Source organism: Embiotoca jacksoni, unplaced genomic scaffold, assembly GCF_022577435.1.
Source record: "Embiotoca jacksoni isolate LCO1_2020_lvr unplaced genomic scaffold, fEmbJac1.0.p SCAF_24, whole genome shotgun sequence".
NCBI classification, from domain to species: domain Eukaryota; kingdom Metazoa; phylum Chordata; class Actinopteri; family Embiotocidae; genus Embiotoca; species Embiotoca jacksoni.
Window position 1 is genome coordinate 7,070,271 of NW_027185375.1, and position 17,554 is coordinate 7,087,824.

The 17,554-nt window shown below is 40.5% G+C and overlaps 1 protein-coding gene across 2 annotated transcripts in view; it reads right to left on the bottom strand.

Moving 5' to 3' along the window:
• LOC138204101 (urea transporter 2) overlaps nt 1-15,783 on the bottom strand; it is a 22,990-nt gene extending 7,207 nt beyond the window's left edge. Inside the window, exons 1-6 of one of the 2 annotated variants that reach the window (XM_069159237.1) lie at nt 15,715-15,783; nt 15,491-15,633; nt 14,915-15,104; nt 14,281-14,409; nt 13,106-13,295; nt 8,445-8,592 (exon numbers count right to left, since the gene is read on the bottom strand). In XM_069159237.1, the coding sequence (XP_069015338.1) occupies nt 8,445-8,592; nt 13,106-13,295; nt 14,281-14,409; nt 14,915-15,104; nt 15,491-15,617 (784 nt within the window). In that variant the 5' untranslated portion in view covers nt 15,618-15,633; nt 15,715-15,783. The other variant, XM_069159236.1, reaches the window with a different exon arrangement.
• Nucleotides 15,784-17,554: the final 1,771 nt, after the last annotated feature.

Sequence of the window (17,554 nt, forward strand, 5' to 3'; positions counted from 1 at the left end):
ACTACATCAGCAGCATGCTATTGTTAGCTAATTAGCATGTGTTTGGGTATTTCGTGCAGATTAATAGTCAGAGCACCAACAAAGTGATTTAATATTCATCCTGAGGGGGGCATGAATGGTAAGTACCAACTTTCGTTGCAATCCATCACACAGCTGTTAACGAGCCACCATGAAGGCTAAAAAAAAAAAAAAAATGGATCTCCTTCTCTTTGCCACACCGTCCAGAAAAACTACACATTTTAAGATTTCCGAAGACTCATTGCAAAGCGTTTTTGCAACTTCCTGCACACTAGGACTCCGCTGAGAGTCCACTGCTTACCGACTGGGTCATTGACTGGTACAGCACTGATGTTCGTGGGCGCATGAACCCTGAAGCAGAAATGGTGCATTTCTTACCTCCCTAGGAATAATATCATAAAGAAAAGCCTCTCTCTAACCCTCCATTTGGTCTCATTATGTATTATTTACACTCACGTGCACTAAGATGAATGTGCTGCTGGACAGGCTGTCTGCATTGTCATGTGACAACATTGCCAAGAGCATTTCTGGTAGCTGATATATTTTGGTGAGTAGAAGCCCTTTCAAACCCAGTGATGCTTGACCATGCATGTTGAACAAATATAAAGAGTCTAAGTTCACTGCAGCTGCATCACTGCATCTTTCCTGTATTACTACTGCAGGGTTTTCCAAACAGGTGTAAATTTTTGGAGGCTGCTCTGTAGATAAATAACCCTCCGGCAGTGCTGTGATTGATTTCCTCATTACCAGGCACTGGGAGCTGCAGTTTAGCAGTCTGGTCCTGAAGCAGACTGACCACACCCTTGTGCTGCCTCCTCACTCTACATGGCTGCTAGACTACTCCCGTTTGCTTTTTCCTCTTTCACAGCCACCTTCTTCTTCCGAGGGTCTTAAAACGCTCCACCTCCCTCTGCACTCATCTTGCCTCCATCTAATTCTACACTATATTATCTCTTCTGCCATCTTCCTGTATATGCGTCTCCCTCTCAGTGCCTCTCTGGTTCCCTTCCTTGTTTTTTTCCATCAAACAGTTTTTTTCCTGCTCCTTCCCTCCCCACATAAGGGTGTCATTAAAGACTAATGGCAATGTAGAAGGAAGGCCCCGGAGGATACTAGAATTTTTACAGTTTTTCTACCGTGTGTGTGTGTGTGTGTGTGTGTGTGCGCGCGAATCACTCCCAGTGTGATGTTGTCTATGCTAATAGAGTGAGTCAGAGTGCTCTTATCATATCAAACACAAAATCTCCTCTCCCTCTCCTTGTCCTCTCCTCAGTCTGAATAGGGGACAGTATAACAGGAATCAACGACAAATGAATGGTTGCCTTTCTAACTTTGCATTTCTGCCCTGTGCCCCTCTTGCAGCTGGTGAATCCATCATAGTGTCCTTTGATGCCTTTGAGGGCAAAACTGTTTGTGGATGCAGCTAAATGGATTGCTCCATATGTGGGCTCATTTGTTAACACTGTCCAACTATCAGCAGCACGAGCTATAGAGGAAACTCTTTATCCACACAGTCTTTTAATCGCCCTTTCCACTACTGCCTGTGTTATTAGGCTCAGTTTCAACCAACGTTTTTCCAACTAAGAGCCTCATTCGATGATGTAGAGACCTATTTCTACAAACTTCATTACCTAAAAATAAATGTGGTTAAATTAATTCTTTGCTCTCTTTAGAAGTTAATCCTCTCTGTTTAACACTCTATTTCAGCTCCTCTACAGAAAATGGAGTCTGTTAAGATTCAACAAAAACACTATGGGTCTGCAGCGAGGGTTGTGAGGCTCTATTTGGGCACAGTTGAGATTAGTACTAACATGCTTACTGCTACGCAGATGTTTATCAAGCATAATGTTTAATGCAATATTAAAAGGCTGAAGCATTTTAGCATGATAAAATTAGCTAATTATCTGTGGACACAAACTGCAGCAGAAGCTGAGGGGAAGGTCATTGACCAAAGCTATTTAAATTCATCCTGAGTCGTGGACCGAGGACGTACCGATCAAACAACATAACCATCCCCGGGGCAATGTCACTAGTATGACTAACTTTCATTCAGCTCAGTTGTTTACAGATCATCTTTCATTCATGGCCCAGACTGTGTATCGCCAGTTGCTCTTCTTCTTAAAGCTTCTTCTTATGTAACACCCAGACCATTAATGTACAGGAAATAAGTCCCGCCACTAGCAAAAGTAAAATTGCAAAAGTGGGTGTTTGCTCTTAACATGCCCTTTGTCTCAAGTCGAGGTGGCGTAAGCATCCCTACACATTATAACATTCCTGTGTAGTACAGGTCTTCCTCCTCCAAAAAAACCCTGCTTCATCCTCCTTTCTTGTGTTCTCTTTATGCTGCTGATCTACAGTTTGTCAAACCAGAAAAGGCAGATGTGAGATTATCACTGGAAACTACCATTCACATCTTGAATACACAAAAGTAATTCAAGAAGTCAGAGGTAAGCAGTGAACCCCAGTTGGCTTCTCCAACTGCCTCACTTTCTCTTACGTCCTGTATTTGATCCCACTGTGAAGCATCGCTCGATTATTTTCCAGCAACCTGAATGCAGCGGGAGGTGGAGAGGCTCTGGCCTACATACAGCCCCTGATCTCCTCCTCAGGAAACCCCTCATGGGAATAGTTTACACCGTGATGCTTTGAGTGACAGCTCTAAAAATGGCCTCATGCCTCTCTCTCAGTCTGACTCACGCTTACTGTATCTCTGTCTTTCTTTAGAGTGGGTATTTAAAGGTGATGCACCTATTACTCTAAGCTACAGTGATTCCTCCTGCCTGATCCACACATCTCTTAATATTTGCTGTCTGCCTGCCTTTTGGTCTCAGCTTTATCCTTAAAATCACTGAGAACAACAATCATTTTGGAACAATATAGCTCAGCGATTTCATTATTCAGTAAAAGAAAAGCAGGCCTCTGATTCTGGTCAAATTGTTATCTGAAAAGACAAATGCCACTGAAATATTTTATCAGCTGAAGCTAGCTAGTATCAGATAGTGTTACAACTAAACCTGTGAATTGTTTTTGTTTTCACTGCTTAATTGTTATAAAAGGTTGTAAAAGAGTTTATATTACATATAGACAGATGTGACAGAAAAAAGAAGAAGCAGAATTGCAGGGTAGAGCAAATGAGCTTTGCTATAGAATGTGTAATTAAAACATATTTTTTTGCCCTAATAAAACCCTTACATGTTCTGAATACTTACTATGAAAAACATTCTTGGACAAGCAAACAAGTGGTGAGATTTAATGGTCATATTTTCAGGCCTGTGTTTCATTTAGGAAACAGACATGCTCGGCTGGAGTTTAAACTTCCTCAAAGCAGTACACTGAACTGTTGTTTCTATGCAGTGAGTGTTCCAGGCCTGAATATGTATTTTCCCATCATAGCCTGTAACCCTACATAATAACAGGCTATATTTCACAAATGACGTGCACTTGCCTTTGAAAACAATGTAGGTAATTAGCTGGCCACTAATGTTTGCACTTCCTGTGTATTCTAGGAGATAAACACATTGTCCAATTAGTGACTGTAATGGAAAATACATCATATCTTTGACCAAGTACCTCAATATTAATATTGCAACAATATCATATATTGGTGCTTTCACAAAATATTTACACGAGAGTTGTTTTTTTTAAATCATTGGTATAAGGGAAAAAAAAATTTACCAAGTGGTTAAAAACAAACGATAGAGCAGCTAGACTAGTATAGTAAGTTCAGAAAATGACATCACTTTGCTGTAATTGAGCCTTTAAAACCAAGAAAAGACAAGAGTAATGCCAGATCATGGTATTACCATATCCAAAATCTAAAACGATAGCTTGTGTCATATTACAATCGATAAAATAATGATATATCAACCAGCCCAATCAATTCTTTATACTTACTTATTCGTTCCACTTTTCTTCTTTTTTGTTTTGGAAAGATGACTAAAAAGACAACACCCAAAAAAATGTAGTATCTCTTATTATTGCCCCATGCACACTATCGGCATGTGAAGAAATCCAAAGCTTAACAGCCTGCCTGGTTACCGTTGCTATGCTATGACTGGACAGTTTTTGGTTGAGACAAGGTTTTGTGAACAATGATCAGTTCCTTATCAGTAATCGATGAGGATGACAATGTGTGTCACACACACACACACACACACACACACACACACACACACACACACACACACACGGCTTTACACTCATCATTTTGTGGGCACCGAAGGATAATGAATAGAGAAGGATGCAAGAGAAAAGAATGATGAGGGGAGTTTTTAAAGTTGATAGGATGAAAGGATTAAAGGAGATAGAGAGAAGACTTGAAAGAAGAAAAAGGCTGTTCATCAGATGGAGGTAAGACAGAACCAGAGGCACGGCGTGTCTGAAGTGTTAAAATTGTGTTAATCCAGGACACACCCACATTCTCAGGTCTCTTGATCATTTCGGGGGTCCTCTTTTCTTCTTTGCTGCATTTATAAGCATATTTTTCTGTTGTTGCTTCTCTCTCTGGCACCACTTTTCCCCCCTTTTAGTCAATTTATTACCTTTTTTTTTGTTCCCTCTAAACTCTTTATCCCATTTGTCTCTACTCCATCTGACATTTTCTTCTTTGTCTCCTGACACTGATCCTTCTTTTCCTTTCTGGTTATCTGTCAAGCAGGGTTAGGTTTTGAATCTGACTTTGTTGCCCTTATTCACACTCTTAACTCTCTCAGTGTGCCACAGCTTCATTTGTTTCTGTGCGTGGGTGTGCATTTACATCAGGGCAGCCAGTTCACCAAACTCCATGGTAAAAAAATGCATCTTTCCTGCTAAAGAAAATGACAAAATTCAACTTTTTTTTTTTTAGCATGTTCTTCCAAACAAAGTTGGGCCTAACAACAAAAAAAGTAGCACTTACAAGGGCAGAATTATGGTGATCAAATACAGTTGAATTTCTTCTCTATAACTATTCTATATTTAAATTTTCTGTATTTTGTATTGCCTACATATTCCATAAAATATCCATATCTCAATATCTTTGACTTTCTGTAATGTCAAAGATATTGACATTAGATATTGAGCGTTGTTGTTCCAAGACATGGATAGATAGGATAAAATATCCCGCACACATATACAATAAAGTTAAGTAGGTTTTTAAAACAGCTGAGCACTGCAGTTTTTAATCAAATCTTACTCAAACGGGGGTAAATAGTGCAATCTTTGGGAACTATTTTCAGCTAAGCATTAATACAAATTTGGTGCTCTAATGAGTATTTACTGCCACAATGTCTATGCATGATTGACTCCAAATAAAGTGCATGTGTCACCCAGTGCAACATTTGATTGGCTTTAAGAGTTGTGGTCAACAATGGAGTTATGATATGGAGGAGTATGCGCCATCAGAAGTCACAGCCAGTAGTTAATTACAGTAGCTCCATCTATCCATTATCTGTAACCACTTAATTCTGTAGAGACACATCCACACTGCGTATTTGCGTCACTGATATCAGGTGCAAATCGCTGTATTTAAATGAGGGGTTTGCGTGTGTTAAAGTGATTCCAGCAATGGAAAACAGAGAGCGACCGCAAAAGAAAATCTGATCCCATTGAAATTAAGAAATATAAATATAGGAGATTATCAGCAAAAAAGTCAATACTGTGGGAAAAACAAAGAGGCGAAAAAAAAAGGCCTAATAATAAAACGTCGGCAAATAAAACAGGAAGGACCTCTATATAAAATCCTCTAACAAACACCGATCAGCAGGTCCAGCTCTTTCAGTGCCTCGCGAAGCTCGTGAACCTTATGAAGCTACCTGTGAATTCTGCTTGAACACATTCAGGACCTGTGACAGCACACCTGAATAACAGGACTGGGTGGGATATCAAGCAGTGATACGCTGGAATGACCCAGAGGCTGGAAAATGCTGAGTCGTAAAAAGTTTTTTTTTTTTTTAAATTGCTGGTATTTCGTGGCTCCTCCTTGTCGTTGGCTGTCAATCATCATTCAGTTCATTCAATAACTCAGAAATGTCATCGCTGGACAAACGATGTGTCTGAATAATTTTCCCCTGCATTATCTCAAAAATGTTTCCACAGGTGTAAAACCACGTTCTCTACATATTCTTTAGTTTCCTACGTCTCCGTCTCACCACAATAAGAGCAACCTCCTGATGTGCGCATCTGATTAATACGTGCCTTTCAGTCATACTAAAATACACAACAATCATTTCTCCTATTTCTACTTTCAGGTTTAGTAAATATCGTTGCGGGTGCAAAATGTTTCTATTGACATTTCCCCTTCCAGTATTTTGCACATTCAGGTAGAAAAGCCCAATATTACATATTCATTCAGGCAAACACGCTCAATGGACAACGTGTGTTAAATTGCACATTTGAAAGATGCAATCATCACTTCACGTCGTTAGTAGATCAGCTTAGACATTTTTTGGTGGGTGGTGTGGAGTTTGCAGGTGATTTTACACACGCAGGCGTTTCATAAGTGTAGGCCCTTAGAGGAGTAAAACTTGGAAAAACTGAATTGTACAATGATGCAGGAAGGAAAGAAGAAATGATGACAGCAGGAAGTGAGAATAACATAAAACACTACATCAGACAATGTGGCATTTAGCTGGTGTACATTTAACTGGTATACATTTAGCTGCAGCGGGCTGTTTCCTCTCGTCTCTGTTGCCCACACAATCTCATTACAGTCAAATCCCTTTGATTACTTTCTTGTCACACTGTTGTTTTTATTGCAGCAGTGTGTCTGTGTGTGTGTGCCACTGTTACCATGTATCCACAGGTTTGTGCACGTGTGTCTTCATACGAGCTCACTCCCACCCCTCTGTTTTTCACAGCATGACTCATAGCTACAAACACACACACACACACACACACACACACACACACACACACGTATTTTAAGCCACTGTATTGCGCTTATTGCAGCAGATGGAACAGGCTGAACTTCCAGCATTGCTCATTCTCTCTATTCCTGAATAGAGTCACATGAGGCAGATGTAAAAGGCAAACACAGCCACAGGCCTGTGTGTTTGGATACGCACCAACAGTATCAGTGCCCTGGCTAATTGCTCGGTTTGTTTTGTTGCCGAGTGTCTCGGGCTGCAGCCGCTGCTGCTGCCACAGTTTTAATACATCTGCTGCTGCCGACATTCTATCTTCCTGCCAGAGGGATTCATAAACCTTTCTTGACATTAACCTCGTAAAGATGTACCGTAATTTAACATTTGCCATGCATGGAGCTAAGCCTGCATGCCAGTTGAGGTCCTGACTTATGGTTCAATAAATGGAAGGTTTATTCTGCCAGCTAAATTTATGATGCTGCACTTTGCTATCAGCACAGGTAGGATGACTTGTGCAATTAGACTGCAGCACAATGTGTCAGTAAGCAAATGAAGCATGGTGAAGCTAGTATGGGATTACTTTTAGACTTAAATTGTGCTGCTTTTAGCTTAAATAGCATAATCACCATTTAACCTTTGAGCTGTAAGCTTATATATTATGCTTGGAAGAGAACCCCTCCTTATTCAATCACAATTCATGGTGGGAATGATGAAACTTGGTGAGGGTTTTTTGGTTTGTTTTTCCAAGGATACCTGTCATTTTCTGTTGCACTCCTATGTTGCAGAACTGTTTGGACTTTACATGTTGTCCTACACTTCCTCCATGTTCTCAGTTTTTTTTTCCACAGTCCAAAGGCATGAGGTTCAGGTTAATGGCCGTCTGTCTATGTGTGCCAGCTGTGACTGACTTGCAACCTGTCTAATCGCTCAAAGTCATCTCGGATGGGTTTGAGCACCTTGCGAACCTGCGCAAGGCAAGTTACTGTAGATAATTGATGGATTTACATGTTTGAAAAATCACAAGAGACACATCATGGGAGAAAATGAGAGCAGCACTGTGGCGTTGGTGTTGAGACATGAATGGTCAAGATCAAAACAGCTGATGCAAAAAATAGCCTGACTTCAAGTCCTTAGTATTGGTCAAGCTCTATAAACGATGGTTCCTATCTTTCTGAAGTGCAACTAAAACCATCTTTTTATTGAACGTCCCCTCCCATAGTTTGTCTTGCTGGCTTTTTGCTACACATGTTCTCAAGTCTCAGACTCCTGAACTGTTTTCCCAGACTGAGAAGTTCTCCTCATGAATAGTAAACTGACATTTTACTATGAGGTTTAGGAGTTTCCCTGCAAGCAATGACACCAAAGATGATGCGTTATTCCGAGAAGTGTTAAATTGATCTTAAAAATACCAGCCAGGGGTGCAGATTGTGAATAACTCCGTAAAAGTAGAGCATTTCAGCCTCTGACGCAACAATGTGTAACAAGGCCTACTTGATTTTACCTTGTATGAGCAACAAAAGAGCCTAATAACTCTCTCTGCCACTCCTCCCACGCACACCCACGAACGCACAGATTGAGACGAACCAGCCAACGTTCCGACGGCAGATCCCAGCAGAGCGTGGACGGCCAGCAGGGGGGAGTAGAGCAGAACGGCTCCTAGGATGAGAAGGGAGGGCCCCAGGGCTCCGCAGGCAAAGATTTGACCCACGCCGAGAGGGATGCCACGTATTACCTGGATAAAGAGAGGACTGTTTACATTTAAAAAAAAAAAACATTTAACAAGCTTTACACACAAGGATCAAATTCCAAGAGTAGAAACGCTCACAAACACAAAATGCGGCAAACACTTTTACACACACATATGCTGCATTCCCGACAGTCAGTAAGAAGTGAAGTTTCCATGGTGACGAGATGGGTGCACCTCCCATTTGCTGATATTTACAAGTCATAAATGGTCTTTAATTATGTCGCTGCCGCAAAACTTTGTGCGTACGTGCTTCTATGTGTGTGTGTGTGTGTGTCTTTGTGTAAGATTAAATATGCTGTCATGGTAGTGCAGTCAGAGCGCCATCCTCAGCAGAGTGACTGAAGCTGAAGACATTAAATATAAATAGGACCGACGTCATCGCCTTCTCTGGAGAGAAGCAGAGGAAGATGAGGAGGAGGAGGAGGAGAGACGAAAGGAGGAAACGGAGATGGGTGGAAGAAAAGGAAGGAGAGCGAAAAGAAAAATGGGATGAAAAGGGAATTAATAGAGGAGGAGGAAAGAGAGAGGAGAGGTGAATGCGAGGATGAGATTACTTCACAAGCATCTCCTTGAAATATGGTTTCATAGTTGTTTACCGTAAACTGAACTATGAGGAAGGAGAGGGAAGGAAGGTAAAACAATTTTTAAAAAAGACAGCGGTGATTAGATTGTGATAAAGATGTAGAAAGTGGGAGAAGGAGGAAGGAGATTTTCATAGAGCAGAGAAACAGATTGAGACTGGTGAGACGAGAAGCAGAGATGAAAAGAAGGATTTAGAGGTTTTAGATTTCCCAAGTAACAGACCAGAGGGAATTTATTAAATGAAAGGAACAGCATTTATAAAGCCAGAGAGGGACAGATGGAGGGAAAGGAATATGTAGAATATTAATAAAAGGGCAGCAATGGAGTGACGGAGGGGAAGCAAACAGAAACAGAAATAATGAGAGATGGTGGAGCTGAAACTTGTTGAAAGTAATTATTCAGACCGGAGGACACAGTGCCACGGGGCGTGATACTTCTCAATAGAAATTGTGTGTAAATCTTGACTCAATATTCAGGACACTTAACGGTGCTCAGAGGGTTTAGTCAGCGCAGCTAATCTAGTTTAGACAACTTCACGGTCAGTTTGTCGATCATCGTGTACAGAAATACACACAAGGCTGAATTAATCTAACAACTTTAGTCAGTGGCCTCTTTAGTTTCATACCAAGACACCCACTTCCAGGGCGAGGAAACAATGAAGCAAAGTCATGCAGCAGAGAATGTGTTTTGTGTTCTCCATCAAGTCCTGAGGCATAGATCTTTTATTTAACTGCTAAAAAAACAAAACAAAAACCATTTTGATCATTAGCTAGTTGCTAACATTACTTGTCATTTGATGCTGACAGTTGGTACACAGCAGTTTTCAAATCCTTTCCCTTCAAAACATCTGGAAAGATTTCTTTCACATACTTATTTGACCTGGTGGCAATAAGAGAATGTAGATTAATGCAACTAGACCTGTCACAATTGTTATATAATCACCTGATAATTGTAATTATTTGAGATAACTGCAATTATTTTGTATATTTTTATTATTGAAATAACAAGTGTCACATTTCCATCAGTTTGTTTGTGATTTGTTGGTACCTGTAATTTCTTTGTACATTTCATTGATAGTCTTCGTATATTTGTTGGTGCCATATCTGAACCTGTGCAGTATTTGTTTACAAAGCCTAAAAGGCAAACAGAAATGTCATTGTTATTTATGTTCCAGGTATTTACTGACATGAAACAGATTGGAGCCTTTCCCAGCTGACTTTTGGGTGAAGGTTGTGTGCACCCTGAACAGGTCAACAGTCCCTCACAGGACCAACACGGAAAGACTGACAACCGTCCACGCTCACATACACACCTTGAGCCATTTTAGAATTTTAATCATCCTGACATACATCTTTGGACTGTGGGAGGAAGTCTGAGCAACTGAAGAAAATCCACACAGGCACAGGGACCAAATGCAAACTATGCTTATAGTAATTTCTGCAGTTTTTATATCTCTGTGATGTTTTGTCGTACATATAATCAGTACATACTGCCAAACTGTAAGTACTACATAAACACACTGTATGCTAACAAGTAAATGTGCATTCATTACATTTGGAAGACAATAGAGCTCTTCAGATGCAGATCACATAATCTATTCTGCCTGTTTTTTTTACAAAAGCAGGAAAATTAAAATTCAGTCTCTCTTCGAGCATTGAAATACCAGCTGCCTCGCGGAGATCAAAAGCCGAGAGCGGCAGCTGGTGAGAGATTCTTGTCTGGTGAGAAGCAGCTCAAGGTAAGAGTATTTTATTAGAATTTAGTAGCTGAAGAAAATTATAAATTTTCTTTACAAACTGCACTGCACAACAGCTCAGGCCTTGAGGTCTTGATGTTGTTATTTGTCTTTGTCCACCTGGTTTTTCCAAACTAAATCCCCACTACTCCCCATTCTGGAAACCTGACGGACACCTGTGATATTCAAACCTGTCTATCACAGGTTGAGAATATTTATATTGATAGAAACTAAACAAAATATCATCAACATCCTCACTTGCATACAAAGCTTAACCTGCACTATGAGATGAAATCACCAAGAACTGTTAATGAAGCAGTTTGGGCTGATTATAATTTCCAAACAGGAGCTCCACCAGTGACTGTTGCTAAGTAACTGGTGAATCATAGCAGGCTGATCCTGTGCATTTATTATTGTGCTCCTATCACTTCCTCGCTCACTCTGGAGACCGGGATGCAACTTAGGATAACCCTGGTGTGTGTACAGCTTGGTTTTTGTCTCTTTGTAATCTTCCCTCATCAATTATCCTGTCACTTTTAATATTTCCCTTTGAGACTGTTAATGAGCTGCACCTGTGGTCCCATCACGTTACTGGATGAGCTGCTTCTGCTTAAAAATCACTGCAAATGTTACTTTGACAGATATCCTCATGGTGGCAGCTCGCATGTTGAAATGCTGATGAAGGAAAAAACAACAACCCTGAATGCTTGTTTTCTTCCCATCTGAATAGATTCCAGGGAAACATTTCTATGATGCAATAAAAAAAAAAATGATACAAACCCTTTTTGCAAATAACCATTAAATAGTTTACCAATGGGCAGACATAATGGGCAAAAAATAATTTTAAAAAACCCATCAACTGACTGTTCTGTGCTGATGAGATGAGATTGTGGATATTTATCATAAATATAAATGCATCATCATGTACATGAAATATGAATGAAATATTTGCATAAGAAGCACATATAAACAGTTTAATCCAAATAGTGTCTAATGCAGGACAACATGAAGAGACATTAACTGCAAACTCACAGTATTTTGTTCCCGGGTGTAATTAAAAATTGTACAACTTTTGTCAATAATTTATTTAATGTATTCCTATTTTATCATACGTTATTTATTGCAGGAGATGGGGTCACTGTGCAAATTTTGGGGAAAATTGGTTGCCACGGTGCAGGCATAACATAGTGACCACTGGACTAGCAAATCATGAATTAATAAAAGAGAGACATTATCTGCTCCTGCCAGCATGTTTCAGCTGCTTAATATTTACATTTCTGGCACATCCTGGATGAAAGAATTAGCTTCTCCTCAGAAGAAGCTGGTCTGGACTCACAGTACCATTAAACTGTCGGTATGTATGGAGGGTTTACCACTTTTTAAGGAGGTGAACGGAGACAATGTGGTTGGACTCAATATGTGCTGAATCCTAACAAACCCCTAATGGGCTCAAACTGTATAGTGATGTAATAAGATTCTCCCCGTGCTCTTTTTTTTTCCATCCACTGTGAACTGAGCCCACCTGTGCCTTAAATCATGAAATGTTCCACGTCTCAAAGTAACATTGCAGTAAATACGACTCGCTCGTGCATCAGTGGATGTAAAACTATAACTGTGAAACACACATTAAATACATATAACTGTGAAAATATATAACATATTAGCAATGTAAATTTTAAGCAAAAAAAAAAAAGATGATATATTCAGTATTTACTGGGAACTATTTGACAATAATTGGAAGCTACTGCTACACGCAAACACTTACACAAAGACAGAGACTCATCTGTGGCTCGACAAATGCCATCAAACTTTAAAAAAAAAAACTGCCCTTCCACAATGCTGGTGGAAAGAATGTCTAACTATCATTATTGAGGAGAGGGTTGTTGTTTGTTCTGCAGGTGTCTAACTTCAAAATTACTTCATCTGTTTACAAAGCTAATTATTGACTGTTGTGTAAATCTCACAGTGCCACACATGTTTTACTGGAGTCCGGAGGTCGCCGTCTTCTCCTTTTGGCAGGAGTGATGCATAACATAATCTTATTATGTGGATTAGTGGTACTTGTGTTACTCAGTCCGCCACATTTATCAATGACATAGATCACAAAGTGAGTGTCTGAAACGTTGAGCCGTTCAAACCTTTATAGCAAGTTTTACCCTTTCATGTTGGTGAATTTCGTACCTGTACTGCAAGAAGCTCTGTAGCGTTGGGCTCCAGCACCCCCGGTGGTGTAACTCTCTGGTGTGGAAAATAGGGGTTGTTTGGGCCAGTACAGAGGAGGTAGAGGATGATAATGATGTTGAAGGGAAACACGGTGACAGGCAAGTTCCAGCAGTCAAAGAGTGAAGAGAGCCCACTGAACAGAAAGACGCTGGGGAAAGACAAGAGGAATAGAACAGAGGATACAGATATTTTTTTTATGAAATGGACATGTGGAAATCATCGATGATTTTTTTCAGACACCGAATACAGAGCCCTTTCAAAATGGCTTCCATTTGACATATTTTGACATATGTTGCAAGTGAACTGGAGGCAAAGCAACAACAAATTGTCCTGATACACACAATGTGGGTTTGAGACTAAAGCATTTCCTAGAGTGACTCCAAACCGCTGCAAAAAAAAATTATCAGGAGAAATGGTGCTGCAACTAAAAATTCTCAGAATCACTTGGTCTCTAGATCAGTGTCTTGGGTAATCGTTTGTTCCAGTGATGTAGAAATAGAGAAAATAACCATTACAATTTTACAGAGTGCAGTGAATATTTGGGACTGGATCATGTTTAGTGATATTCTGTCGATAAATTTTGGACGAATCGTTTCAGACATAAAGAGAGACATCATTTGTGATGCCTGGCTTTGGCAGGTTTATTTAGATCATAATGTGGTTTGTTCTAAATATGCATTAACAAGAAATGAAACCACCTTTTTAACAAGAGATTGCTCTGAACTCCATGTTGAAGATGACTGGAGGTGACTGAAAATTCTTTAGGTGGTGGTTGAAAAATCATTGAAACAAAAACTTTAGAAGTTAAACATTCTCCCCTAAAATGAATCATTAACTCGCTGATTTGTCACTGAACAGTACATGCAGGTTTTAAAGTTCTGCAATCATTCTATAACCTAGAAATCATGAACCATAAGCCTAGCTTTGGTGGTTGCGAAATATTTTTCTAATATTGATGTGTTTTAAAAGTAACAGACAGACGAGTTTCCCAACTAATGAGTCACATTGTTTTGGAAGTTGATGTATTTAAGTGATATAGTTTGGGGATATAAAGTTACCTGCCATTGTTAAACTATAGTAGAAGCTGTGTGTGTGTGTGTGTGTGTGTGAGAGAGAGAGAGAGAGTCTCTTACCATGTAGCTGACCCCAGGCAGACAGGAAGCAGCAGCCACCAGTACCAGTCTCCAGCCGAGCTGAACACTCCCATCAGCAGAGACACCAACATGCCGTTAAAACCATGAAGTCCTCCTGTCACCTCAGCACTAGACACACACACACACACACACACACACACACACACACACACACACACACACACACACACAGACAGACAGACAGATTGAGGACAAAAGGGCAACATGTCTGTAATACAGAGATGTCCAGTCCAAATAATAAGGAGGCTTTTTGTTTTCATGACCAAAACAAACATTAGCGTAGATTTTTATGGGTCTTCAATATGCAAACTGTTCAGTCTTAATGAGTGGAGGCTGCAGGGTGGCAGCAAATTTATTCATCATACCAAACTTAAAAACATCACAAGCCCCAGTTCTGCTGGAATTATTTTCAAAATGTTAGAACAAGGAGCATATTAGCATATCTCACCAATAAATATTGGGTCAAGAACTGGTGGGTGTATACTGGGCTATCAGTCATGAAGCCGTTATTCTCATGAATTTGAAGTAGAAGCCTCAATCAGCTGCAGTCGTGAGATTGAGCAGTGTGATCTATGTGATTAGTGCGTTTCTGTGCATGTTTGCGTCGTTCCACCTGTCTTGTCCCATGATGACAGCTGTTAGCGTAGAGGCCAGGACACCCAGAGTTCCCAGCAGCCCCTGCCAGGGGGAAGCCCAGAACAGAGCAGCCAGGATGAGAGCACCACTCAGCGGGTTGTTGGCTAGAATCACCCTGGTCACCCCTCTTAGGCCCCACACCGCCAGCTGCAACACGAACGACTTGTCTGAGGACACAGAAGGAAATCGCAGACACCGAAAACAACACATGTTGTAAAAGTGGAACTAAAGAGGCAAACGGCAGCACAAAACGTATTCCTCAGTTGGATTTCTTGATGCCAATTCAGGGTTTTGTTAAAGAGATGGGATTTTAATGATGATTATGTTTTCACGTTGGAGGAAGAGTGCAGCGGTATTCACTGTGGTACTTGTGGGATGATTACATCTGCGTATTTTAATGGAGATGTCAGCATTTCAGAGTCATTTATTTATGATTATGATAATTTGACACTTTCCAATTGTTTGGGAACTTCCTCTGTTTAAAAAGTTTTTTGATTAATCATGGAAGAAGAAGAAGAAGAAGAAGAAGAAGAAATGTTTTGTATTTTCCTACCTTGCATGTACTCATCCAAGTGCTCCATGTCTCCATTGCACAACAGCAGACTGTTCAACAAACGTCGGCTGAAGCTGGCACGACTCCTGCTGGCCTCCTCCACCTCTCTTTTGGACTCCATCCACATCCCTGCAGCCACACTACTACAAATGTGACAGATATGTTGTGATAAAGGTGGAAAACCTCAAACTTCTTTACTTTGCTGCATCTTTTTGTTCACTGACTCTTATGTTTGTTCTTCTGTTGCTTCTTTCTCCCGTTCCCTCTGGTTCATCCCTTCTCCCCTTCTACTCCACTCCCACTTTCCTCCCCAGTCAGGTTTAAAGGGGTGACTTATAAACTGCCGTGTAACGTATTCACTGAGCACCAGCAGCGCTGCTCAAGTTGAGAAAGATTGGTCCATCCCTCGTTCCTGCTCCGTTTTCTCATTTCACAATCACCTTGTTCATCTGCTCTCTCTTCTCCCCTCCTCTCTGTCAGTAACTGTGACATCTCTTCACCTATTGTTTGTCCATATAAGCTATGCATCTACCTTTTATGTGCACAACTGTTTGTCTTTCCTTCATTTGTAAAGCCATTATTGGCTGATGTGTTATCTCAAGTTTTTCCAAAAGATGTAATATATAATCAAGAGATCTCTGGTGCTCTGTCTTCTCTAAGAAAACGGATGCAGGAGAGGAAGCATTGTCGACACCAGATTCTTCTTTAACTTCTCAAAGACTTTCTGTTGACATCAGTTTCAACAAGATTCTTACCCTCTTTAAGGGGCTTTTTTTTTTTCCAGCTGTTTTGTTCCCACTGTAAGAACACTTCAGAGTACTTTCACTTGAGAGAAAAGTGTGTGAAGGTGTTTGTGTGCATTCATACCTGTAATTCCAACACTTATGGCCATTGTTTTCCAGTTTTGTCGTGGCATACAACACACTGAATGACCTGAAAAACAGAAAAATGCTTTGTTTTCACTTCCACTTGTTGCTCCGAAAATATGACATTTTAAAAGCGTGTGCTTAAAATGTTATGTTCCTGTGTGTGTACATGGGTGGCTGCCGATGGGCTTCCATTAGCAGGCCCAAAGTGTAGCAAGTGAAGACAATAACAGCATGTCAGATAACATCGCAAAAGAGAATCTTCTCTCTCCATCTGGGCCAGAAAATCAGGGATTCAAAAGCCTTGTTTTTGCAGGTGGGACTCGTTATGCCTTTGAAGAACGCCTGACAGCTCATCTTTCTCTCTCTTTTCCTTCCTCTGTCTCCCTCGCTCTATCCATCTTCTATTCGCTTCAATAAATACATCCGCCTCCCTCTGCCTGTCTCTGCTCCTTGGCTCATTCCATTAATCAGAGACTATAAAACTGAGGAAAACGGCTTCAGATGGATACAGTCTCCAGAGTGGGCTGTAATAAGAGGAAGAGATGCAGGTAAACACAGGGAGATTCCACTTTGACCTGCAAAAGTGTTGTTTTTATAAAAGACAACAAACACAGACACATAAAGGCGCACATCTACTCTGCATTAGGAAGTATTTCTGTAGTAAATATTAATATTCATGTCCAAAATTTGTTTTGTGTGTCTGTTCAAACACAGACTCTTTCTCACACAGGCTGTAGGTCACTGACTGCATACTCAGAGGAGGGAGTCACACAGTAAAGCACACATTGTGTGCGTGTCTGAACTAACATGTTCCAGTAAGGTGCACCCTATGGTCTTGTTTGCACTAATGTGTTACTGCTGTATTGTATAGTAACAGAATTCTGACCCCTGTGACAATAAGATCCTTTGTCTGAAGGAAACGTCCGGTTCCGTCACAGGTGGTTTCACCTTTTGTTTTTTCACTGCTTATAAGTTGACACAAGAACTGTGCAGATCTCTAAAGGACAAATTCATACTGCACAATGTGTGCGATGCTGCAGGGGGACAGAAAATCAAATTATACACCATTGTGCATCTAGGGTTATCTATCATGATCCATGTCATAATTCCCTTTATTCCTCTGGGCTGTGTACACACTACACAAATATTAACAACGTGTACTCTTAACAAGAGATCTACAAGGTTTAAAGAGAAA